Source organism: Clinocottus analis, unplaced genomic scaffold, assembly GCF_023055335.1.
Source record: "Clinocottus analis isolate CAN_PGR_092001 unplaced genomic scaffold, fCliAna1.0.p SCAF_6, whole genome shotgun sequence".
NCBI classification, from domain to species: domain Eukaryota; kingdom Metazoa; phylum Chordata; class Actinopteri; order Perciformes; family Cottidae; genus Clinocottus; species Clinocottus analis.
Genome location: NW_027176218.1, coordinates 17115201 through 17142354, shown reverse-complemented (window position 1 = coordinate 17142354; position 27154 = coordinate 17115201). Strand labels below are relative to the sequence as shown.

Here is a 27154-nt window from a genome sequence, read left to right as displayed (position 1 = left end):
TTTCATATTATTCAGAGAGCTTATTCAATAAGTCTGTCTCCCTTCTTCTAGAATATTATGCACTAAACTTCAACATAATCTAATCGGGAGCTCTTATAACCACATGCATGATTGCTTCTTGTGTCACCTTTACGCAAACTTGAACTTGGGTACTAGGTGTCTCCTCCCCCCCCCCTCCCCTCCCTCCCCCCATCCCCTGCCCCTCCTCCTCCTTTGCAGCAGCACTACCGAGCTGTAACGGGACACTTCCAGCGCACCAAACCTTTACCCGCTGCTTCCATCTCTGGTATGTTCAGACTCTCCGCGCGCCATCCACCGGCTTGGATGATGCGGACGCCGGAGAGGTATTCCCGTTGTTATGACATGTGGCGGGTTGGAATGCTCGTTGGCAGCCCGATGTAGTGTTGAATGACCGGGAGGACTGCAAGGCGGCAGAGGGATTTCATACCGAGTCGCTTTGGCCGTCTGGAGATGAGTGCCGGGATCACGATGGTAAGATGCACTTCACAAGTTACACTGATGCTGACGGGGGTTGGGTGCGTGCGTGTGTGTGTGTGTGTGCGCGTGTGTGCGCGTGTGTGTGTTGGAAGCTGTATATTCGTCCAAAGTTACAATGCAGCCACAATACTTAAAAAACGAGGGACGCTGGCGTCTTCTCATCTCGTCCACACTGCAACACACACAACACCCAGTGGAGAAGACACGTTGTCTCATCCGGACAGTGCATGCGACTTAGTAGGCGTTAACTAAAATACGAAAAGCAAAGTTGTTCCCCATGTCACATGCATTGTAATATTTAAAGGGGAGCTATGTTGTTTACTAAATAATATCCGACTCTGACTTGCGTGTATTTGTTTTTCTCTCCGCGGAATCATCAAAACACGAGTATGAGACTCTAAGCTGAATTAAAGGTCTTGATATGGAGAGAGAGAGAGAGAGAGAGAGAGAGAGAGAGAGAGAGAGAGAGAGAGAGAGAGAGAGATGAGGGGGGGAGACGTGTTAGTTACATGGAGGCAACTCAATCCATATGAGACACTCGGACACGTTACATTACATTAACCGTTAACTTGCCCGTTATTATAATATAATTATATAAGCTTTGACTTTATAATGCCAAATAGAGTATGTCCTTCCTAAAAAAAAAAAAGGTTGACTTTGGTACATGCCCACATTTGCATTCAACCTAAAGTTGTATTTAGTTCAATAGTACTTTTTATGACACAGTTAATATTCACAGTGTACAAAAAATTAAATCAACATTCACATGTAATTAAATTCCAAATAAAAAGAAAACAAGTTTATTTCCACTTCCTCTGACATCCTCCCTTTCCCGTATGATGTGTCCAAAGCGATGGAAGTCGAGCAAAGCTGAGAACAGCAGACTAAAAACACCTCCTTCAATTAACTTTCCACCAAGAAAAAAACCGCCACATCCACAGGGAATACAGATCGATTAATGAATAGTTTATCATGCTGTGAAGTGGAAATGAAACACCAGCATTGGGACAGCAGTGATTTATTGGTTCCAGTACAGGATCCTCTTCCTGGATCTGAATTAGTCACGCATGTTGGAGCGGCCCCTTTGCTTCCAACTGTCTGTGATGTCCAGTCACACATTCAATACACGTAATGATCTCAGTCCTGATACTATGCGGTATCGGCTGCAGTGAGCAAAATGTGTAGCGCTACTGTATTTCTGACAAACCCACAAGACTGTATTAGTCTTACAGGGCACTGTGCTCTCCATCAGGGCTGTGAGCCAGGTGAGTCAGAGAGTTGTACGTGTGCACGTGTTGTATGTTGCACCTACATGTGTCTTTTAGAAAATAGGTCTGTAACTGCCCTCAGAGATTCTGGCTTATTAAAATGTGGCGGCATGTGTAGAAACATCTAATATAGCTTTATATTTACAACAAGAACTGGCAGGAGAAAAGTGCAGGGCAGCCACCCAAATGTAAGTCAGCTTTATTATTAGCAGGCAGAAGAAAGGAAACAATGAGTCTCTAAGGATAAGTCCAGCTGTTTCAAAGTTTCCGTTATTCTTTCATAATTTTCCACAATAGCACTCGATCCTAAATCTATTCTTACACACTGTGTGGCTTTTATCTTGAAAGACGGTGGAGCTGGTTGAATGTACTCCAATCTGTCACTTGTGTAAAATCAACATATCAAAACACACCTTCGAAGATTTAACAGTTATTATTATTAAGATAAGTATGTAATAGACCTTTTACATAGCAAAGGCACAAGTGTAATGGACTGCATTACAATGGCTACCTAGATTGCAGCCTGGGCTTTTACTGCTATGACCTTCAAAAAAGTGAAAATGTCAGCTGTTAATTCAATTGACTGACAATATCTTTCCCGCTGCCAGTCTTCCAGACTTTTCTATCTGCTGGCAGCTGTCTTCATGCATGTGATTAAGTAACTCTGCAGTAGGAAAATAGCCAAATCGTACGTTAGTCACAGTGACAAATAATGTGATAATAGGACCCAGTATGAAACTAATCACAACTATTTAAGGCGTTGATACACAGCGAGCCGTTCTGGGCAACAGTAATGCCTTACTGTGCCAATAAGTTTCAGGGCATCAGTATTGCCAAGAAAAACAATTTGGACCCTGCGTTTCAGTGTCTGTTGATAGGATGGCTGCCCATCGACAACAGCCAATAACTCACCCGGAGTGTGAATAACAAATACCACAGACCTGAATGTTCTTTCCTACTTGCCCATTGAATCCTCTCACACAAGCACCAGTGTCAACCAGCCGGGCCATTCTTAGTGGATGCTGATGTAAGTGTAAATTAATTTACTCTCTGATAAAGTCCTGCGCTGACCACACTGCTGGGCCATTTATAGCAGCCGAGCTGATGTGTCTGTCTGTTTCGCACTGAAAGGAGATGAAAGGGTAGGATTGAGCTTAAAGCACTGCGGTCTCATTGAAGTGTGCCTTCTTCTTTACCTTTTTCTGTCTTCTCATGCATCTCTTAACTCGTTTCTATGCCCCCCCCCCCCCTCCCTCTTCTCTATTATGTGCTTCACATAATGCCATAATGCTCTCTTTCTCTCTCGTGATGCCACCTCCCTAATACTGTTGCGGTGACACAGAGGATCCCCCTCAGTACCAGGACTCCTCCATGACTCATTCAGTTCATCCTCTGCAGCTATCAGCCACTGATCAATCCTAACCCACTCTCTTTATTGGGGTTTTCCTTTTGCAGACTCTCGCTTCAGACCCAGATTACCCTCTGATCTGATGCTGAATCCGGATACGCCAACGGAGACTATCATGGATCGCTGACGGAGACGTCAAAACTCATCCACATTACAATGTGTCTTCTGGAATCGTGATAGTACTCGTTTCTCTCTTTTCTGGGTTTTTCCTCTGTTGGTTGGGAACCAAAGCCATAGCTCGTTTGTCATTGAGAAAGAGCTCCTTGTTATGAGGGCTTCTGAGGCCAAAAAGACTGGGAGCTACAGCCATTTTTATGCTCAGCTTGTCTACAATAGACCTGGGCTGTGGCCGGAAAGATTTTCAAGTTTGCAAGATTTAACATAAGTTGTTCGACGCTGAGATAGACAAAACAACATTTGGTCCTGAGACCAAACAGTTGAGGCTGGCACAATCTTCAGGTTTTTTTTCTGCCTTCACTCCTTCATCTGAGCTGCCCAGTGCGGAGCAGCGCGCTTTCCAGATGCTGCCATGCCCATCATCAGCAACGCCAACCATGACTTCAGCAACCTGTCCGTCAGCGATGACAGCAGTCTCGACCACATCTTCACAGAGATCCCTGAGACGGCGACCATCAAGGTATGAATGAGATCGTTTGAAATGTAAGAGCGATAAAGGGGTAGAAGAATGTGTTCACACATAGTTCAGATGCAGCAGCTGCGCATCCGTTGAAGCTTTTCATCATTCACTCTCCAGGGCGTGTACTACCAGAGGGCCCAGTTCATCCGTCGGCCAGAGGACCTGGTGTCCATCGACCACGCCCTACTGGCGGTGATCAACGTTGGGGGAAACCGCTACACCTTCCCCTGGAGCACCCTGGAGCAGTTCCCCCTTACGCGACTCGGCCGCCTCTGCAGCTGCCGATCACCCGAGGACATCGCCCGGGTCTGCGACGACTATGACGAAGCCCACAAGGAGTTCTTCTTCGACCGCTCGCCATCTGCCTTCAGGATCATACTCAACTTCCTGGCCGCGGGGAAGCTGCGCCTGCTGCGGGAGATGTGCGTCCTCTCCCTGCACGATGAGCTGACCTACTGGGGGGTGGAGATAACGTACATGGAGCGTTGCTGCAAGAGGAAGATGTACACGCGCATCGAGGAGATGAACGAGCTGGAGCGGCGCGAGGAGGAGTGCAGGCAGAGAAACGCCATGCAGCGCGTGCCAGTGGAGGAGACACGGTACAAAAAGGTGATGAACTGGCTGCGCGACATGGTGGAGAATCCGCAGTCTGGCATACCGGGGAAGATCTTTGCCTGCCTGTCTGTGATCATGGTTGCAGTGACTGTCATCAGCTTGTGTATCGGCACCATGCCCGACCTCAGAGCAGAAGAGGAAAGGGTGAGTGAACCAGTATTCTTGCATGTTGTGAATTCCACAAGGCCCCGAGACAAAGTCAAACTGATGCTAAACAACCAATGCTAATGCTTAAAACTTGAACAGGACTCATCAATTCAAGTTTTGTGCCAAGATGCCAACAACTGTCGGTGAGATTTATCATGAGTTGTGTGAGTGATTACCGCTGTCTCTCCTCACAGTTCTTCCCTGCTCAAAGACACGGGCACCAAGAAGTAACAAAGCTGCTCATAACTTAACATGACAAAGTGGACGTTCATTATGAATGAATGAAATGAATGAAAAGTACTTTATTAATCTCCAAGGAGAAATTTTTTGTCGTACTAGCAGCATCCCAATGCCGTAAACTAAGTTAAACACACAGATGATAAAATAAAATAAATAATAACAGGAACAGCGGGTAACAGATGTATGCATAAGTAAGAAATAAGTATAAACATATATATACACATACATGCAAGCAAGCGGAATGGATACATATATATATATATATACATACACCCGCACACATATACATACACACATACATACATATCTACATATGCATATATACACACATACATACATATACACATACATATACATATATACAAACATATACATATACATATATACATACATACACATACCTACACATACACACCCACCCGTGGCCCACGCACATACATGTACACATATATACATACATATCCATATACATACACACGCATACACACATACATACATACACATACATACATATGCATGCATGCATGCATGCATACATACATACATACATACATACACACATGTACACATACATATACACATACACATGTGCAAAACATACACAACAAGCAAAACACAGCAGTGTATTCGGAGGATAAATTAGTGTATTCAGTGTATTCAGAGGTTTGATTTAAATTAAATGTAAACTGAAATGTGCAAAAAGTGCAAAATGCAAAATATATGTATGCAGCATACATAACATATATACATCAGTATATCTATATACATGTACAGTGTACAGTGAGACTTAGTCCACGGATCTGGACTCAAGGGATTTATTGTATAGTCTTATGGCCGAGGGTAGGAATGCCTTCCTGTAGCGGTCCTTGTGGCAGCGGAGCGTGATGAGTCTTTTTGAAAAAGTGCTCCGCTGACCCTGCAGGAGCTGGTGGAGAGGGTGGTCCGAGTTGTCTAATATGGACAATAGTTTCTTTAGTGTCCTCCTCTCCACCACCTGTTCCAAATGCTCCTGCTTGCAGCCGATGATGGAGCCGGCTTTCTTAACCAGCTTGTTAAGTCTATTGGTGTCACCGGCTCCAATGCTGCTCCCCCAGCAGACAATGGCGAAGTACAAGACGCTGGCCACAACCGACTGATAGAACAACTCCAGCATCTTGCTGCACACGTTGAAGGATCGAAGCTTCCTCAGGAAAAAGAGTCGACTCATCCCCTTCTTGTAGGCAGCGTTGATGTTGGCCTTCCAGTTCAGTCGGCTGTCGATGGAGACACCCAGGTACTTGTACTCCTCCACCATGTCCACGTCCTCTCCCAGGACGCTCAGAGGTCTCGGAGCTGTTGTCTTCCTCCTGAAGTCGACCACCATCTCTCTGGTCTTGCTCACGTTCAGAAGCAGGTGATTCTCACCGGCCCACTCCACAAAGTCACTCACCACTGCTCTGTACTCCTCCTCCCGTCCATCCTTAATACACCCGACCACTGCAGAGTCATCAGAATACTTCTGCAGATGGCATGACCCCGTGTTGTACTGGAAGTCATTGGTGTACAGGGTGAACAGGAAGGGAGACAGAACAGTTCCCTGTGGGGCTCCAACATCACTGACCACCGTTTCAGACAGCACACGGCCCATTCTGACAAACTGTGGTCTGCCTGTGAGGTAGTCAGTGATCCAGGAGATGGTGGACGAGTCTACCCCCACCTCCCGCAGCTTCTCACTCAGTAGCAATGGTTGAATGGTGTTAAATGCACTGGAGAAGTCAAAGAAAGTGACTCTCACAGAGACACCGGTTCCATCCAGGTGCGACTGAGCTCGTTGCAGCAGGTAGATGATGGCGTCATCCACTCCCACATGAGGCTGGTAAGCAAATTGCTATCTCCAACACTAACTCGAACACATCACCCTCGTGTGCCAACTGTATGTCAGTATATCAGGGTTTACGAGTGAGGAAACCACACATTGTGTGAGAGTCTTGTCTCATTCATTTCAGATTGAGGCAGACATTTCTGTGATGCTGCAAAAAGTTGGCCTTTAAAATACCCAGATATAAAAACTCCCTGTCGTCACACCCTCTTAAATAAACTCGTGGGATGCTGTGTGTGTGTGTGTGCGTGTGTGTGTGTCTGTTGTGCATGTCCTGTGATCTGTGTCTACCCATAACAGCGTGGGATAATGAAGCCAGAGCTGCTCACTGAGGCCTGTCCAGTATATGTCAGTAAACACTAGGGAATAATGAAATGGGCTTACTTTATCTCACACAAAAGTGTGTATAAGTAGATACACTCACAGTCGCACAAATTTGGACATTTAAAAACACACATACATGCACTGGAAAACACGTGCCTACACACAAAGTCTCATGCACACACAGTAGTACTGAACTCATCCACTGAAACCGATACGACTGTCTCTGTATCTTGCACACATTAAGTCTAGAGTCTTCTGTGCCCTTCTAACTACACACATCTTACTGCAGCATATCCTCTGTTCATTTACAATGGTTTTTGTAATTACATATACGTTTTCACTTGCAGGCAAATATTCTATCTTGAAGGTTACCCATCTTATTCCAAGGGGCCTTTAAATAAGAAATAGTATATGTAAACGCATATTATGCAAAGATTGGTTGCTGCAAGAAAACTCAACAGCTGGAGAGAAGTCATCAATAGCACCGCCCCTGTATTGATTTTAATATGAGCAGTCACAGGCAGCCAAGGGATCAAGTGCAGGAGGATATGATGCTGGAGAAATTAGGGAGGAGGAAGAGGAGAGCGTTGGTTACAGAATGCTTGATGACTTGAGGAGGCTGCCTGCCAGCAGGAGTCCAATGGTCGGTGACAGTCATAGGAACACAGATGGACAGGATTGGAAAGAGTCGGATTCTTTGAGGGCTGTAGACCTGCATGACTGCGTGGTACCATCTGATGGGACAAATATATAGTTATTAGCATATAGGTGAAACAGACAGTGGTGTCAGATTCTATCGTAGTTTTATTTTCTGTACACTGACAGCAGTGAGAAGAAAAAACAAACAGATACACAGCAGAATACAAAAAGCTCCATCCAGGCTGCAGAAGCAGAGACACAATGCAGGTGTTCCTGAATGCAAAGAGATTGTATTTCTTGATAGGAAGTATCGCAACTGCATTTGAGATATTGACAGAAAACTGGACTTTCCTGCTCGCGAATCCCTCGGATAAGAAGAGTCGTAGTGATGGAGCCGACTTCAGGGTCCAGTGCATGTGCATAAACTCCTCGCACACCGAAAACCTTTACACACACCATTGTTATACTGTATTGATTCCCCCTGACAAGAGTTTTTCAGAAAAAAAAGCAGTTTTGTGAAACTTTATACTGCCGTGTTGATGTGTGTACGGCTGTTTGTATAGTTGCGCTGGACATCGGCATGCCTTGTTGGGACATTGTTGGTTGTAAGGACAACTTAAGCGTGATTTATGCTTGCCACTTACAAGAGAATAGTGAGGGTCCACACGGCCAAAGTGACGTCACACCATCAGACGCGGCCATTTGCAGGGGTTTCAATGTGTCAGGGTTTCACCTGTTTGTGCACATCCATCATCTTAGAATTACAAAGATGGATAAAAGAGAAAAAAGAGAGAAAATAAATGGATCTCTTTGGGGGGGCTTTGTCCCTTTGTCGTAGGGAGAAACTGGACTCAGAGTATAGCGTTTCACTGTCACGGTTCCACGTCAGCTCATGTTCGTGCTTGCGGAAAGTAAAACCAAGGCCTTAGTGTGTTTGTGTGTGTGTATAGTTCTGTTGGACTCCTCCATTCCCTGCGAGGACATTTTAGGTTGTATAATTCTTGTATAAAGGAGTGCAGGTCCTCTGTGTGCTCTGCTTTCTCAAACAAGTCTTGGGTGTTTAGCTACTGATCTCCATACACACGGTCCAGCTCGTTTGCCCGGGCAGAAGCAGCAGCGCCGCTTGTCATCTCGAATTCACATGGCCCTGCTGTGTTTGTCTCTGTCTCTGGTTGCTTTGGGCGGCAGTGGGCCAGCATTCCTTCGCCCAGTTAGCAACCATCCTGCTCTTCTGCCGGCCCCGGTTTGGGTCAGGAGTGCGAAAGGAGTGACAGAAGAAGTGGGAGATGAAGGATGACAAAAGAGAGAGAGGGAGAGAGAGAGAGAGAGAGAGAGAGAGAGAGAGAGAGAGAGAGAGAGAGAGAGAGAGAGAGAGAGAGAGAGAGAGAGAGAAAGGAGTAAAATTATATACTTCGGAGAGAGAATTAAAAACGGAGAACGGATTAGAGTGAGATCCTGGCCGGGTAAAAAGCAAGAGATAAACAGTGCTTTATTTTCCTCTCCTCCCGCTCCCTTCTGTCTATATCTATGTAATGGGTTTCTGCGTGTCCTCAGTTGATCCCCCCGCTATCAAACTGTATATCACTACGCAGTAAATGCTTTGGGAAGGACCTTTATCTTATGGCTTAGTTTCAGGACCCCTGATAATAACCAATCCGTCAATTCTCCATCCTCTGCTGTGGGTGTGTTTCTCGAAGTGCTCTGGTCTCTATGTAAAATCTCTCCATATAATCATGGAGCCAGTGTTGTTGCATTTGACAGGAAGCACTACCTCTCCTGATGTGTTTCAGAAATAATAAAAAAATAATAATAGATGCATTAAATATTAATATCAAATTAGGTAGTCCAAACAGTACTGGCTTTTCAGACCCAGCTGATGAAAAGGTTCAACAGCACGAGAGGTTTGTTGTCTTTTAGGGCGACTGCGGCTCAGTGGTGAGCAGGGTCGTCCTTCGATCGGTGGTTCGATCCCCGGCGTTGATAGCCAATGTCGACGTGTCCTTGAGCAAGACACTTAACACTAAATTGCTCTAGTAGCTGAGCCTAGGGAGTATGAATGTGTATGGATGGTTGATTAAACTGATGTGGCTCCTCCCATCAGGGTGTGAATGGGTGAACGATGTCATGTAGTGTTAAAGCGCTTTGAATGGTCAGAAGACTAGAAAAGTGCGATACAAGAACAGGTCCATTACAATTGTAAATGTTGTCTTTTATCATTACGGACATGAATGTGAACATTTTGGACACTTCAAAGTGAGGAAGCGGATGAGAGGAGCAACTCTGAGTGTGAACATCACATTCTCCTGACACAAATTGGAATGTGCCAACCGCATGATTTGGACGTTTTGTTTTCACTGGGGAAACGCTGGCATCAAGTTAAGAGTACAGAAGTCAAAGAAAGCTTGGACCTGTTCATGGAGAGATTGGAGACATAGATGAGATTGACACAGCAGTGCAGGTTGTTGTGAATACACATACAAAGGGTAGCATTGTTTCATATTTTTTATTCAGTTTAGAAAAACACTGCTGTGAAAAGCTGCTAAAGGGATGTCTGCGAGAATAAGTTTGCCATTCACTGCTTTTATTCAGGGCAAACCTAAACCATCAACATCACACATCAGGAGTACATCAGACATTTTTTCACTTTGACTACTGACCTAACCTCGCAGCTGTGTTTCGATGGGAAAGAACAGGCTGTGTGCAGATTTTAAATCTCTCTGGAAAGCAGCAGGTCTCAGCACACTCTGATAACCTGCATGAGTTTACATCTCATTGCTGTTCAAATGTCACAAAATCCACTCAAGACACTGGCTTTCCTTCTTGCAAATCTTTCGAAGTAAAACTTTTCAGCAAAGCACCAACTTTCCCTTTCTATGCTCACGAATGACGTCGTATTTTGAGACAGCCTCATCATAATTGCTCTCCTCCTGATTCAGTTGTATTCTGGCCCGAGGAGTACTTGAAGTGGCTGTTTTATGTCCTTAATGCAATAAATTGGAGAGGGATTTGCTGTTCAATAATTACGTGCCAGGACATCAATCACCAGTATCTGGAGAGAGAAGGACAGAGAGAGTGATGGAATGAGACAGCCAATAGCCGACTGCATGATTTAAGCTTCAGTTTGAGGGTTTTGAAACGTTTTCTGATTGACTCTCCTCTTGTTCTCAAGCAGAGACGTGTCAATAGTCTTATTGAACCTTTGACACTGTCTGGACAAGTGATTATAGAGAGGGCGGGAGGGGGTGTGATTTCTTATTATATTAGGACACAACAAATACAAAAAAAAAGAGAGAGTTAGAGTGAGACCGAGATAGTGGGTCTTGTGATGTCTGAAGCCAAGATAAGGTGACTCTTAGGGAGGAAAGAGAGGAGCCTGTGTCATTGAGAAGGAGTGGAAGATAACTAGAGAATGCAGCAAGAGAGCAGGATGTAAACACTAAACCCAACGTGAAGCCTCTTGTCTCTCCTTCCTTCCAGAGGAACTGAATCACCTGGACACATGAGAGAGCACTCACATTTTTTTATTATTGAAAGAGTGCAGTAAATAAATAGTATCATTATTAAATGACTATGTAAAAGACTTGATATACCAATATAGAATAACATCATGTTGTGGCCTTCTGGTAAGTGGGAATGAGGACAAATAGATTAACCACATCTTTCTCTTGTGAAGATCAAACTGTGATTAAAAAAATACAACTAATTAATTTTAGAAAAGGCCAGAGAGATCATCAGTCAAGAAGACTGTTTTCAGTTTTCTCAGAGATGGATTTGTCAAAGCTGAACAAATGAATAGATGCTCAACAACATTTTTGCTCTTCATCATGACGACAAAGGTTGAATTCTGTGATCTTAACAAGCTACAAAAACGGGAAAAACAACCTTTGTTGTAGTTACATATTTTCATAATCCCGCAGCACACTAGATGCAGAGGCTTAAGAGGAGGGGAGGAGATAAATCGCCCATAGCGTAGCATACTCCATTTTACATTACAAATGCTAATGTCATTGAGATAAAGTCAGTTTGTGTAACAGTGTGCAATCACACTGAGTCTGCTCAATGACCTTACATTCTCGCCATGTTCAATGGAGACGCAGTGATGGAATATGAATGTTACAGCCTTTAGCAACACAAAAGGTTAGTCGTTCATAATATGTTCTCCGAGCTTCTCTTAAGAATGCTTCTTCCAGGGCTTCTGACTCATAAGGAAAATCATTTTGTGTGGTACCATGTGATCCACCTTTGTTAGGCCCCATAGGTCGCTTACAGACAGACTATGGAGTTGCCTAAAAAGATGAGTAACCCAGTGAGTTCCCTCATCTGTATACGATATGTGATTAAGCACATTACGAATGAAAAAGGAAGACAATCTTTTGCCATGATAGTACTGCAATTTATCTACAAAAGCCAGAGTATTTTCTTTTATCTGTCATTTTGCAACAATGTCCAGCGCCGTTGAGAATCATTTTGAAAAGATCAAAGTGTTGGCTGTGATAAAATCTCAAAAGAATGTGTGCCTATGCGCGTACGCCTTCTGCTTCTGAACCGTGCAGAATTGCATTATGCGAATCAACAAAGCCGGTTTCCAAATGTTTGTCTCTGAGGGGAAGTTGTGATTCGGTTTCCAACATTTGTGACTGTCTGGACATGAAAGCATGAATGAATATGCCCTGCAGCTCAAAGCAACACAGCCAACAGTCTGATGTGTGAAAACAACATTAATATTGTGAACTCTCTTTTGGTGTAACACAATTATATAACAAGAGTATATGTATTATATTCTTCCCATCATATAAATCTATTTTAGGTAATTCAATTCCATACCTAGGATGTGAAGCACACACTGAAACAGGAGATGCAAAGAACTATTAGCAAGGCTTATAGTGACTCATACTGTGTGTGTGTGTGTGTGTGTGTGTGTGTGTGTGTGTGTGCGCGTGTGTGTTGTACTCTCTTTGTCTCTCTATACACAGAGTCCGCTGGTTACACCTGCTGAGCCCAAAAGACAAAGGACCATCATCAATCATGAGCCTCGTTGGAGTGTATAACAACAGGGGCACACAATTTTGAATTAATTAAGAACCCATTCTTGATGGGCCACATTTTTTACCTCCCCCTCATAATTTAAACCTCCATTAAATAAACACAAACGGAGCATAAATAGATGTCCGAGTCTGTAAACTTTGTTGGCTCAGCAGGGTGGGACTGATGCTGGCACTGAGTCAGAGCGGCTATAAGTCAAAGAAAGTAAATAAGACCGTAGGCATACTGGAAGGAGAGGATAAAGGGAGAGGAAAGAGAAGACGTAACACAAATAAATCAGATGCAGAAAAGAGGAGAGGGGTGGCGAACCGATTGGATGCAATTGGGGTATTCATAAATTCTCACACACACATAGTCAGAGGGAGCTGACCTCGCTGCAGATGGCCTCATCAGAACTGAAATAATGTGAACGAGACAATTTGAGGCAATAAAGAACAAATAAACGCAGTGTCCCGCTACTTTCAAATTCTGCTCAGGTTTCAACTGTGTGGCAGAGATATCATCTGAAACCCCTTCAAACCACGAGGGGATGTGTGAATATTTGTATGATTGAACTCTGCTAATAAGGAAACTCTGTTAGAGCATGCACGTATGTGTGTGAATGTGCATGCACTAATAATGAGCAGGCACGTACATTTCTTATGTATTCATGTCTGCGAGCTGTTGCACCGTATCAGCGTAGAGCAGATTTCATTCCTACTGCAGACTGGTTATGAGCTCGAGTCCCTCTGTCTGATGTGTTGCGTGGCTGCCAAGTGGGATTATGGGCGAGAACAGCAAAGTATGAGGTGTTTATCCTGTCCGTGCCAGGGTGGGATTGTGTAGCGCCACACAGCACAGAGGAGTACAGCACAATGGAGACGGCTCCCTTATGTCTGGGTGTTGAAGTGCTCGCGATCACTGTTGACAGTTAATGCTACGACGGCATAGTGATTTCACAGTTGACAAATTGCTCTTCCAGTTTCATGACCAATTAATTCTACGACATTTTAAACCAAATGCAGTCATCCAGATTATCCTTTTAAAAAAGTGACGTCATTCTCATGTGAAGAGTAAGGCCCTAATATGACTTACCAGACCTAAACTACAGTAATAGAGAGTTCGTCAACAAGTTGTAAATAGTGATGATACACAAAATAAATGACCATCATGTATCTTGGAAACATAACCAGGTGTCCTGATTTACCAAATGAAGTCAAAATAGCTGGACTGGGAAAGGAGGCATTGGGTACTGTCCTCCAAATGTCCCGCAAAGGAAGGCTGCAGAGTTCTTGGCCTCTTTGCAGGAGCCTTCGGGTTGTGTCGAGCTTGTTGAACCATTATTTTCTCTTGAAATGCAAACATTGAGCAAAAGATGTCATCTGAACTGGGACACGTACCTAGTTCATTATGTCCATATAAGTTCACACCCTTCTTCAAGATAAATATTTGTTCCACGTATCCCGTCACATAACTTTCTGGAAGCTATTTCTCTTTTGTGAAGCAGTCGCCGACATAAAAGTGTATACGGTCTCTCTTTTGGACCCTCCGGCTCTATCAAGACTATTGGTCATGGGCAACGATTCTTGTGTCGCCCAAGGTTTGTGTGGATTTAGTATGTCCATACAAATTGTATTGATTCCTTTGAAATATAATTTATATTGTCGCAAAACCTCACTTTTATAAATGCTGACGCAGCTTTTTGAAGAGTAGAAAGAAATGTTGTAGAAAAGCACCGAACAACAAAAGAAGTATCTTAAGATCCACAATCAGAAACTGATTGGTGGTGAGGAGCAGCTGTGGAGGCGGCAACACATCAGGGCTGATGTGTTGCCGCTTGAGGAGAGCACACTGAGGACACCTATTGGACAGGTGAAGAATGACAGGCAGGGACATCCGAAACATCCTGGAAAGAGAAGAACTGGGGCCAGAGGAGGAGAGAGAGGAAAAAACAGCTGTGACCCATGCAATAGACAAAACTCACACATGCAAACACACACATGCAAACACACACCTGCATCTCTATTCTCCCAAGGTCATATAGTGAGCAGCAGGTGTCCAGCCCTGCACAGTTGTCCTCACTGACACACCGCCGCTAGCGCAAAATCAAACACACCTTTCACACCGCAGCTCCACCCTGATGTCCAATGCACCCTTTGCAACGTGCCTCTGCATTCCTACGTGCATCCTGCAAAGCCAGCAGCAGACGTGTGTGTGTGTGTGTGTGTGTGTGTGTGTGTGTGTGTGTGTGTGTGTGTGTGTGTGTGTGTGTTTCTTTTTAATCACATTTTCTGATATGCCTATTGATGCAACAAATTGATGGGACACTTTCCCTGTTGTGATAGATTAAAAATAAACAAAACATGTCATTCTTTGTTTGCACAGAGTTGTGATAATAAAAGCATGGCTCTTTTGCTCCGTGTGTGTGTATGTGTGTGTGTGTGTGTGTGTGTGTGTGTGTGTGTGTGTGTGTACTCAAGTGTCTTTTGCGAGCACACTGCTGATGCACTTCTAACATCTTTAATTTGATGAGACACTAAATGTTTAAGAATACTGGATGAGAAACTAAAATAACAAAAATAGCTTTTTTTGCTGAAGGCTTCATTTAAATTCTACTGTAAGTTTTGTGTGTTTGGTGAAGTCTATGCAATATTTAGTTCAATCCCATTCTGGGTTTTTTAACAATGCATACCCTTTATTGTCATTCTATATAGGATGAAACAATCCTGGAAGACAGAGCCTAACAAACTGAAAAGCGCACACACACATTGTGTGTGCGTGTGTGTGTGTGTGTGTGTGTGTGCGTGTGTGTGCGCAGCATCCTGACAGACAGAGAATAGAGACTTATGGGGTGTGAAGGGAACCCTATGCTTCAGATGCCAGCTCATCTTTTCCTCATCAACTGATCTTGTAATCCCTTTCTCCTGTACTCCTACTCTTCCTCCTCCCATTGTCTTATTTCCCATATCCTATCTATCCATCCTCCTAACCATTCTTTCATCATTTTTTTCCCCATTGGCGTATGTGCGTGAACAAGCTGTTACTTTTGTAGGACACTCTGCAACTCTGCTTTTATATAAGAAGTGGAGACATATTCACCGTGACATCATCCATTGGTTTGTAGAAAGCTGTTTTAAAGCCTTGAGTTTGGTTAAGCCGTCACCATCTTTGTTTTTTTAACAACAGGAAGACTTCAAACTCGCCACTGAGACCATAAGCTCATGTTCACAATGTGTACTGAGGTAATGAAACAAGTGATTGGAGGATCATTTTCTCAACTGTGATCAAATCAACTCTTTTGCAACCAGAAGAGTCGCCTCCCTGCTGGCAATTAGAAGAAATGCAAGTTAAAGGCACTTCCGCATCAACTTCTCTCAGACCAATCCATCCCTAGGAAAAAAATCCCATGAATCAGTTATGGTTTCTTAATTGCAAAACACTAATAATATCCATATAGCTGTGTTACGAATAACATAAATATCCCCAAAACAATGAAATAGTAATAACACAGAGAATATAAATTCATATTCATATGGAGCACTATGCTACACAGGCAGATACATCTAGGATGCAAAGGCCCTCAGTGTCCGATGAGGTCTCTACGCATGTGTATGAAGGAGACACAGACAAATATGTTCAGGTTATTGGTGTCTGTCGCCATCTGATGATGTTATTATTATTGATTATTAAGCTATTAGACGCTATAAAAAAAACTGTTTCCGCCAACATAGCGCCTTGTGTCAACCACAAGGCCTTTTGAATGAATTTTGTGGTCACAAGGTCGTACGTTATGTGGTATGAAACATGCGCAGTGCAACCGGAACTGCAATGTTGAAGGGTGAAAGCAGAAATAAAGTGATGTATATTTAGCTATATTTATTTGAGTAAACAAAGGCATAGCTCTAATTTAAAACATTAGATCCTCAATGTTTTCAAATGGTTTGATAAATACAGACTTCATCCTCACTTCTGCTGGACCGAGGCCCGGAGGCGGAGTTAAGGGAAGAGCTAGTCTGGGTGACGAAAGTTTATCTCCGTTTCTCAACTTTTTTTTGCCACTAAGCAACCTTTCATAGGAAGGAATGGAGCACTGCATCTGAAGCTTTATCCAGTTTTCTTTTTTTTCATCCATGGGCTTGACAGAACGTCAAGCCCATGGATGACAGAACGTAGACTAAGTTAGCTTCAAAGCTCAGTTTCTGAGCTTTGAAGCTAACTTTACATGGGGGCCGATTTCTGGGTCCATCACGTGACGCCACGGGCCCGAAAAGAAGCCTGTAACTCAGCAGATAACTTGTTTATTCAGGAAATCAACTTCTTAGTATGAACACTCGAATAGCTTTCACTTAATATTATTATTATTATTATTATTATTACTTGTAAATGCATGTTCATTCAGGTAACGAGAATAAGATAGTCTTCAAAAATAAATGTTTGACTGCTTCTCTGTTGACAGTGGCCGCTGTGTGTTTCAAATAGAGGTGCGTTCAGGTGCATTAGAAGACTTCTAGTTTAAATACATTTCTAGTCACCCTCGATAACAAGCATGATATTGTTCAGATTCAGTTTTAACTTTATTGTCAGAGTACTAGGACACCAAAATGCAGTTTTACCATCTAACCAGAAGTGCAAAAAGAAGCACTAAAAGAGCAGTCTGATGTGGTATAAAGACAAAATGATCCTGTATTTTGTTACCACCACCTTTTGTTGTATTTACTGAATTTATAGTTGTATGACTTTATTGTTCAAATACTTTACAATAAGACAGTTTGGAGAACATGCAGTTGGTTTACAAAGTCTGAAAGCTGAAGACCTCAAAACAATACACTGTGTATGGTCATGAAAAGGCACATTATGAAATAGTGTGAAATATAACATTACATTTGTACAGGGGATGCTTGTTCTCAGGAGGTTAACATGAACCCTGTGTGCATTTGCAGCTATCAGGTTACAGGAGACCAGCCTGATGATGAATTGAGGTGTCACATGACACAACCCCTTTAATATCCCATGACTCGTGAGCACAGTGCTTGATGTGCAGTATTTCAGTGAAGGCCAGTTCAACCACACCCCCTCATCCTTTCTGCATGTCTTCCTGTCTCTGTCTTCGTCATCCATCCATCCCTTCCCTCCTGCCGTCTCCTCTTCTTTCTAGAAGTTTAAAAGTCAGTGCAAGGTCAGTACAGCAGCATTTGAGAAATTGCGTTCAGTGGTGCAAAGTGTGTTCAAGGTCTGCTGCAAGGTAGAGCTGATTGATGGGCAGAGTCTTTTCTTTTGTTCCCTTCTCTCTGCCCAAACCCGCGGATTGGGTAGGACGATCCTGGGGGGCTTGCTACTACCTGATTGCAAGAGAAGAAATGGCTGTGGAGTTAGAGACATGCTGTGACAAAGGCAGAGAATGGATTGAAAAGTTAGAATAAAGCACCAGGGAGCACTGCTAAGGACAATAAGCACATTTTAAACACACTGCCGTTTATAGTCACGCGGTGGTTAGAAAAGCATCCGCATGTCTCTATGTCATTTATGGAACAGTGTGACAACTGCATGGAGTCGTCTTAATTACTTAAAGATAGCGAAATGTGGAGCTTTATGTGATCGAGAAGTAGAACAAATATTCATAATTCAGTGCTATAGAAGCTTTATCTTGTCGCGCAATAAAGAAACACATTTACACGCGTCAAACCCGTGGTACACAGAGTGACCCTGGTGTGGAAACATCTGGCAGCTGCACAGCGTTGGGTCACTTGCAGAGTGTAGATGTGAGGCTGTCAACAAGAATGTGTCAAACTCAATTTACCTTTTCGCTAAGCCCCTCCCCCGTTTGCTTCTTCGTCAAGGTGTCAGAGCTACCATGGAGCCCACACTGTCACTAGATGCATCTCCTGAATAAATATTATCACTTTTTTGTTAAATTAAAAAAGCCATTTCTAGATGGGAGACTGATGAAGGGTCTACAATATGTGGTTGGAGGATATAAACAGGATGTCAAAGATATTCAGCAGGAAAGACTGTTTAAAAAATAGTCACACTTTTACTAACGTCGGGTATATTTCACCCAATATAATGCGCCTGATAAAATATACTTCTCATCAACATATATTAAAATGAAAAACAATACAAGGCAAATTGAAGTACTCTTCTTTTATTTTCCCATATAGAACTTCTCACAAAATCAAAAACATCATAGAGGGACCCTGAAAAAAGGCTCAAAATTGGGTGAAAAATTAGGGAATCGTCAATAAGATATAAATAATGGAGCTATGAACTTGTTCTTTGTCTGTGAGCAGCATGAAGCTACACAAAGACCCACGCAACTCAGACAAATGCAACACAATGAAAAGAAATAACGTAATTGCAATCGCTCGGGTGAAAATCATCCAACGTTAGTGTTCGAGAGTTGGACACTTCTCAAACCCTGGTCGGAGCTGACCAGTGCTGCGTTAGGATTCCCAGTCTACGTTCAAGGAACAGAGAAGTTCAATTTTGGCTTCGAAAACCGTTTGCCTCCAGGCCTTTGTGCTAGATCGAGTGAATTGTAATGCATCCGGCCGTGCATGCATTCACACACACACACACACACACACACACACACATACATACTTACACAAACACTTGACCTGTGTGGCAACATGAAACCAAAACTGCTGAGACTGCTGATGCTTCCCACGAGTGTGGAATGGTGTCCTCTGCCTCGTTCATAACTCACAACCCGTCAAACCGCGAATGAAAAAGGAACTCTATTGTGTGCAATAAGAGTCTGCAACGAACGGTTGATGAGTTTGGCTATGCACGTGAATCTGCTCAGACGTTAATGGCCTTTTTTCTTGTAAGCTATGTGCCACATCCTCTCTTTGCCAATTGCCTTAAACACTAACCTTCTCACCCACTCACTTGACCTTGAGGGTAAAGTTCAGCCTCATAGGACAAAATGCTGTTGTCGCCAAAAAGCAGGGGGCATTTTTGTGAAGCAGTCCACGGTCATTTTGGCGAAGCTTTTGCAAGGTCTACTTTTCATTTTTGTGTGTGAGTTGTCCGTCATGGTCTCCCTTGGTTAGCGTTTAATATTTTGACCTCGACAGAAAGGCATGTGCTTCAATTGATTGGAGACTGGGATACCGTGGATACCGTGGCGGTGGGTTTCAGCATGTGGTCACTTCAAATGTCCCCGTCCCGAGAATGCCCTGTGCGATGATTCCACCCTCACTACGCTCTTTGTCCTAGTTTGACATTGAGATGTGTTAATACGGACAGTAATGTGAAACACTAGACAGCTGCTGGGGTGAACAGTGCCCGTGTTCAAATGAGCTGTCACAGACTTTAGTTCCAGTGAGAGTCGCACGGAGGAGATAGGGTCAGGGAGATAGTGAGATTTGTGGCAGGTTTTGTGTGTTCGAGTGTGTGTATCTGTGTGTAGGAGAGGAAAGCTGTAACAAATACCCTATCAAGCAGAAGCTGAGGACGGTGTCACAAAGCCCCGATGGGCCAAATGTCAGCACGAGAGACAGAAAGAGCAGTGGGGAAGGGACTAAATGAGAGGTGGAGAGTGCACGGGAGACACTAACATGTCAGCTTCCTAGAGAGTGATACAGGTCAGACAGGTAGGCAGCCGGAGATCTCTGCAAGACTGGACATCAGGGAAAACATGAGGAAAGCATGCAGGCGAGATTAAGTCTGTATTTAGTTAGCGATTTATAGAAGTGCTCATCCTCAAGCAGAGGCCTTGAACTATTTGGATGTGTATTTTCCTGTTGTAAATGTCCTCAGCTTGAGAAATAAATATCCCCCAGTCGGTCCCTTAGATTCTCTGGAGAAATCATGGTCTGTTGAGCTGAAGCCATTGAGGATACCAGTTTCTACCCACTTCACACTGACACAAAGTCAGATGGATATTTATTATTTCTTTAACATTTGGAACTGAATGGGCAATCTTTAGAAATGCATTTGCCTTTAGTAAATATGTTTGTTAAAGCTGTACTAAAATGACTATTTGTATGTGAACAGTCCCCACAGAATTATTTGTTGTACTTTTTGACATTTTTAGCTCATTTGTTCGGCATTTTCGAATCTTGATTCCAGGTACAGCAGGAGCTATTTTTAGTTTAAAAGCCTTCATAACACCCCCTCCTCCCCCATCCCCCCACACACACACGCACGCACGCACACACACACACACACACACACACACACACACACACACACACACCGAACAGATACAGTCATTCAGCAGCTAAAGAGCCAGATGTTTCCTTCAGGAATCAGTGGAGGCCAAAACAATAAAAAGAGTAGGAAGGGGTCTGAATGATCGCTCAGTCAGTCACTCGACTGGCTAATGTTGCTTTGTGTCTAAATATGCAACTTAATTATAAGTGGAAACAATAATAATGTCAAATGTTGTGTGTTTTTGTCGGGTTGTTTATCATTCACACACATTCACAGCATATTGACTTTAAATCAATCTACAAGTGTTCATGTATTTATGAGTATGCTAACATAGTTTGAATTGTTGCTGATCCAAGAAGCATTTTCTAGTTGCTTATCTAGTTGCATCACAAAATATAACGGACATTTTGAAAAACATTTAAATCAACAAGTAAATCGTGCAGAAGATAGATGTTGCTCAACTGGCCGTATTCATTTGTGGTGTTGATGAGATTTTGGCGGCCACCGAGGAAATCCTTCAAGCTGCTGATACCAAACTGTGGATTATAATCTGTTTTGTTAGAAGAGTTGCTGAAGAGCATCTCAGGATCTGAGCTGCTGCAGTCAACTGTGCACAGTCCAGGGACGTGAGATGACAGAACCTTGTGGTCCCTCATGTGACCGTTGAGTCTGACTGTCTGGTGTTTGTCTGTGAGCAAAGAGATGATGACGAGCATGAGGTGAAGGCAGACCTTCATCTGAAGGAGTTCGCGTTGCATGAGTTGAGGGAGCACAATGTTAAATATGTTAGCACACAACTATACTGACAAAAGATTTGGGCTCCTCCAGATGTGTGTGGGTTCGGTGCAGTGGAGCCAGCATTGCATCCTCCACACCTCTCTGCTGCTTGTTGGCTACCTGGAGTGGGTCTCTGAGCCCACAAACCTCCATCGCTATGAGGTGCACGCCAGTCAAAGCCCTTCAGCAATGTTTAGGATGCATGGCGATAATCATTATTGCATTATTCCACTTTTCCTTGGGACTGGTATGGCGTGTACGTAGATATTAAAGAAGATCTCAGTGAGCTTTTTTTAAAGATTTTAGGATTCTCCTGAGCACCCTTTCGACGTCCCCTGCACTGTTGTTGTCCGCGAGTGCATTATAAAGAGGTTAGTGGTCAGATCCTCCCTCTCATGTGTGAAGTTGTGCTTGTCGAACCCGCAGTAAAAGCTGTTCAGGCTCTCAGTAAACTCCACACACATCTCTGGTCTGGTAGGATGGGTTATTTGGGAGGTCAGCTAGTGTTTTAACACCTTTCTATCGATGGCTCTGCCCTCCCGGGAGAACCGCTCTGCCTTCACCTTATAGACACTTTTGGCCTCTTTTATTTATCTCTTTAGCCTTGCTTGAATGCGTTGGGCCTCAGCCTTGTTGCCAGAGGGGAAGGCTATTTCCTTCAGGTTCAGTAGGTTTTTACAGATTCTTTGTGGACCAAGGTTTTTTCTTTGAAAAGACTTAACCAGGTTTTTTTTGTGTCGGGGCCATTGTATTTCTACAGAAAAGGATGCAGTCAGTGATGATGTCATAACTTGTCCCATCTTTGAGCGTTCTCAGTTGCAGTCATGGCAGACTTGCAAAGTTTTCCCGCCTCCTCATCCCATGCTTAACCTGCTTTTTGATGACTCCATCCCATTGTAATGTTGTACAGGACTAGGTGAAGGAAGTTATGATCAGCTTTACTGACCTACGGTGTCTCGTATGCTGTGTTTTTCAAACTGCCAAAGCAAAGATCAAAGGAATATGTTGATTAATGCTGATATTTACCTTGATGAGCAAATCAGAATGGGAATCAGAACAGAGGAGTCTTGGGAGCTGAGTGAGTGATGTTGCAGGTTCAAGGAGTTGATATTGAACTCAGTGCAAACACTATGTAGCTTCATGGCAGAGTTAGAAGACATAGTTTTGCAACTCACAACTATATTGATTTGATTTACTCTCTTCGCTTTCATCAACCCTGTTTGCAGATGCAGCAGGCAGATGTTTTCATCAAAACAGATTTGAAAAATCCACTGTACAGTACCTGCTCCGCACCAAGTGGAAAACTGACAAAGTTAGCAAGCAGGTGACCGCACAAAGCATTTAGCATCTAAAGAGCCAGAGATTTCCCCCAGGAGAATATTGGACTTGCATTCGTCAGATCACAGAAACACAAAAAAAGTCTGTCTGTGTAAATAAGCATGTGTTTACTTGTATTTTTCACATATCAGTTTTATAAGGTGATAATACTGTTTACAGCTTTTAGTAAATACAATTTGAAGGGGAAAAGATGGAAAACAGTTTGCGAAAAGCTAGGGTTGAAAATCTTGACAAAATAGCAAGAGTACGATAGATTTTAAGGAAAGTTCAACCCGAAAACCTGAACCAGTGTTACTAATTATTTAACTATGAAAGGGCACGTGGGAAGACAGGCAGGTGGCTCGTCCAGACGTTTCATTTGGGCCGAATGAATGAAAAATGGGATTATTATATTCCTGCAACAGCCACAAATTCTAATTGATTGAATGTCGTCCTGATGTAATGACAATTTCAATAAATGTAACTAAATGATTTGACCAAGCCTAGCTGTAATGGGCTGCAACGATTCGGCTGTCAGTGCAGCTGCAGATCTGATAGAAGATGGATTCAGAATGCAGCCCAGAACTATTGCTATTATCAATATCATTGTAAATGAAGTGTGAAAAAAGCCAATAGTTTCAGAGTGAATGCAGATAAATATCACTGCATATATTGTAAAACCTTACAAATTGAACAGATACATGTCAGTCTGTAGATATGAAGCTAAGGGATAAGAGTCTCAGTGAGAAAGGCAGAAAGGACACGGATGATGAATGTGAGTGTGTGGAATGGGACACGTGTGTGAAGGATGCATCATGCATAGAGGAACATTGGAGGGAGTTGTGTTTCACTTAGACGAACTCTGAAGGAATGAAGGAATTAAAGCCGAAAGAGGCTGTTGTGTGAGGTGAACCGAGAATGAAGGATGAGAGGGAGGAAGTCCGGAGAGGGTGATGGACGAGGAAACAGAATGAGTGATGAGAAGGTGGAGACAAAGGCCGGAAGAGAAAAGGAAGGGTGGCAGAGAGAGAGAATAGATGGTAAGAGGGCGGGAAAGTAGATGAGACACACAGAGGCAGAGAGATAAATGAACGGGAGAGTGAACAATGAGAACAAAGTGGAGGAAATGGGGAAGGCTAACCGGCTGAGAGAGCACACAAATAATGTCCATCTTATTAATATATATCAAGTCATTTGGTTTCATATTCAGTGTGAAAACAAGTAAATAATTCAAATCTAGTTTTACTTGAAAAAATCTTCATCCAAAGCACAATCTTGACCTGTCTGACTAATAATAATAATACAATCTTTTTATTCCCCCACCCAGCTCGTCCTGTCGCTTTTTGTGTTTACAAATGAGCTCAACACCGTAAATACCTTTGCCACAGATATCCTCAACTTCCAGGGATGCTTTTTGATAAACTATAAACACGTTTGCCTTCAGACGTTGTCGGACGACATGCTAGTTCGCTTTCGCCAGTCCTTGAGGGACCCGTTTACTCTGGCTGTTTAACTTCCAACACACTTTCACTCCTTCTGATGTTTCGTATTCATTTAATGGAATGCAAATTAAATATGGACGACAATACACACAATAAAGGGATTAAATCAGCCAACTCGGAAATTCTTTTATTTGCAGTGAAAGACATTTCCCCACTAAATATATAATGCTAATTTGTGCATCTTAAAGCATTCTATATTATTCAGTAGTAATTGCCGAGACAAGTGAAATTAGATCTTCATGTGGTGTGAAGAAAGACTCCATAATACAGATATGTTCTGCAGAGGGAAGGCGAGGAGGTGGAATATAGGCTTATTTAACAAAACAAAAAGGAAAGTGACAGAGAGAGCTGTTAACGGCTGGCTTCTATGCTGCCAAATCTCTTCTGTACCGTCACACAGTGTTTATTAATATCACATTGCTTTTCCTTGATATTGTAGTCAGAGGGCATGCAAACCTGATTTCTTCCTGTCTGTGTGTCACATTAATCCCTAATAAAATAATTGATTGATCGTGTCAGCGTTATTATCTACCAGTGCTCCTGCGGTGGCTTCAGCATACTGAGTGACTGGAGCTCATGATTTATGAATGATTACCGAGGCTGATTATCTGACCTCAGGATTTTTGTCTTCTCTCCATCTCACCCCATCTGTCTTGCTCCCTGTCAAACTCCTGCTCCGCTCATTCTCTCTCTCTCTCTCTCTCTCTCTCTCTCTCTCTCTCTCTTTCTCTCTCTCGCTCCCTCAACCCCTCGCCTTCCCTCTCTACCTCAGGGTGAGTGTTCATCTAAGTGCTACAACATGTTCATCATAGAGACAGTGTGTGTGGCCTGGTTCTCCCTGGAGTTCATCCTGCGGTTCATTCAGGCCCGCAGCAAGCTGGAATTCCTCCGCGGGCCGCTCAACATCATCGACGCCATGGCCATCCTCCCCTACTACGTCTCGCTGGTGGTGTCAGAGGACGACCCCTCCCTGGATCACGAGAAGCCAGGAGGAGGTAAGGGCTACTTGGACAAGCTGAGCCTGGTGTTGAGGGTTCTGCGGGCTCTGAGGATCCTCTACGTGATGCGGCTGGCTCGCCACTCGCTTGGCCTGCAGACGCTGGGGCTGACGGTCAGGCGCAGCACCCGGGAGTTTGGCCTCCTCTTGCTTTTTCTCTGCGTGGCCGTCACCCTCTTCTCCCCGCTGGTCCACTTGGCTGAGAGCGAGCTCACGGGCACCCATGACTTCAGCAGCATCCCGGCCTCCTACTGGTGGGCCATTATCTCCATGACGACCGTGGGCTACGGCGACATGGTGCCCAGGTCCATCCCGGGGCAGGTCGTCGCGCTGAGCAGCATCCTCAGCGGGATCCTCATCATGGCCTTCCCTGCTACCTCCATCTTCCACATGTTCTCCCGCTCCTACCAAGAGCTCAAGATGGAGCACGACCGCTTGTTCAAGGAGGAGTGCGCGGCGGCGGCCGCCGCCGCCGCCGCCTCTGAGGAGCTGCAGGAGGCGGGAGTTGGAGGAGGGGAGGAGAACTCAGCAGGGCCGGGGCTACGTCTAGACAAGGATAGTGTGCACTCACTGGAGTCTCTCGCTCTGTTAGGGAAAGCTGGCGAAGCTGCAGGGAATAACCACAGCTTGCCACCAGCGGCTTTCTGAACAGTGCTGACGAGAAGATGTGAGTCCATTCTGTGTCGCATACAATACGTACTGCAAATGACTATCGCTCCGAAGGCCTCACCTCCCAGGAGGTTGTGAAGGTATCTGTGTTGCACTGGATCTGATGGAGATTGAACAGACAGCATTTATTCCTGCTCCGCTGAGAATGAGTGTGCACGTTGTAACAGACTTCACAGAAACAAAAAGACTTTAAACCCTTTAAATTGGACGGTCCAGTTTGTCTGACCAGAAAGCCTCCGCAGCAATATTAGTAACCAGCTGCTTCCATAAACATGCAATATTCAATCCAAAGTTGCTTTTCCTTCCACTGTGAAAATACTTATAAGCCCAACTGCAACTTTTAGTTTTTATTCTACTTTTCAATATAAAGCCTACAGTATGACCTGGAAATGTGTCTCATACTGAATACTCTTCTGTCGTACATTCAAAGAAGTGCTCCTCTTAGTTTATTTTTGAGAAGCTTGAAGCCATGTTCTGAGAAGACATAGAAACAAACTGATGGCCCATATCTGAACCATCTCTATCTCTCTCATATATGTTTGAATGCTTGGACTCAAAGACTCTATGCCGTGAACTCAAGTGAAACTGTGCGAAAATACTTGCAGAGGTTATGATCCAGATTGTTTTTTGTTTGTTTTTAATCAGACAACGATGAAGTGAGAGGATGGAGAGAGAGAGAGAGGGAGGGAGAGAGAGAGATAGAGAGAGCGTGCGAGAGAGAGAGAGAGGGAGAGGAGTGTTTGCATTGGAGAGAGAGTCTGTGCGAGTGAGAGGATGAGCACTAACAACCATGACGTGTACTTTGCAACGCTCCAAATAAAAGCTCTCCTGGTAATCTGAGAGAATTCAATTTTCTTTTACAGTTTTTTGGTATGTTCTGGGTATGATGGTCTAAATCCTTGGCGAGCCAGGATGCTCAATCAGAGTCCCGCCGCTGAATATTTCTGAGGGAAGAAGAAACAGAAGCAGCTGTCCGAGCCAAACGCACAGATAACAGAGGACAATCCCCTCTTACATCACTTGCTTGTTTCCTTGTGCACAGTTACACCACTCTGGCAGAATGCCTGTCTCTCGAC

General features: G+C 43.8%; 1 protein-coding gene across 1 annotated transcript; it reads left to right on the top strand.

Moving 5' to 3' along the window:
- Positions 1–246: 246 nt before the first annotated feature.
- kcng4a (potassium voltage-gated channel, subfamily G, member 4a) lies at positions 247–26904 on the top strand. Its single transcript, XM_068604056.1, has 4 exons — positions 247–492; positions 3222–3811; positions 3929–4570; positions 25185–26904. Exons 2-4 carry the CDS (start codon positions 3704–3706, stop codon positions 26055–26057), a joined length of 1623 nt encoding a protein of 540 aa, XP_068460157.1. The 5' UTR covers positions 247–492; positions 3222–3703; the 3' UTR covers positions 26058–26904.
- The last annotated feature ends 250 nt before the right edge of the window (positions 26905–27154 follow it).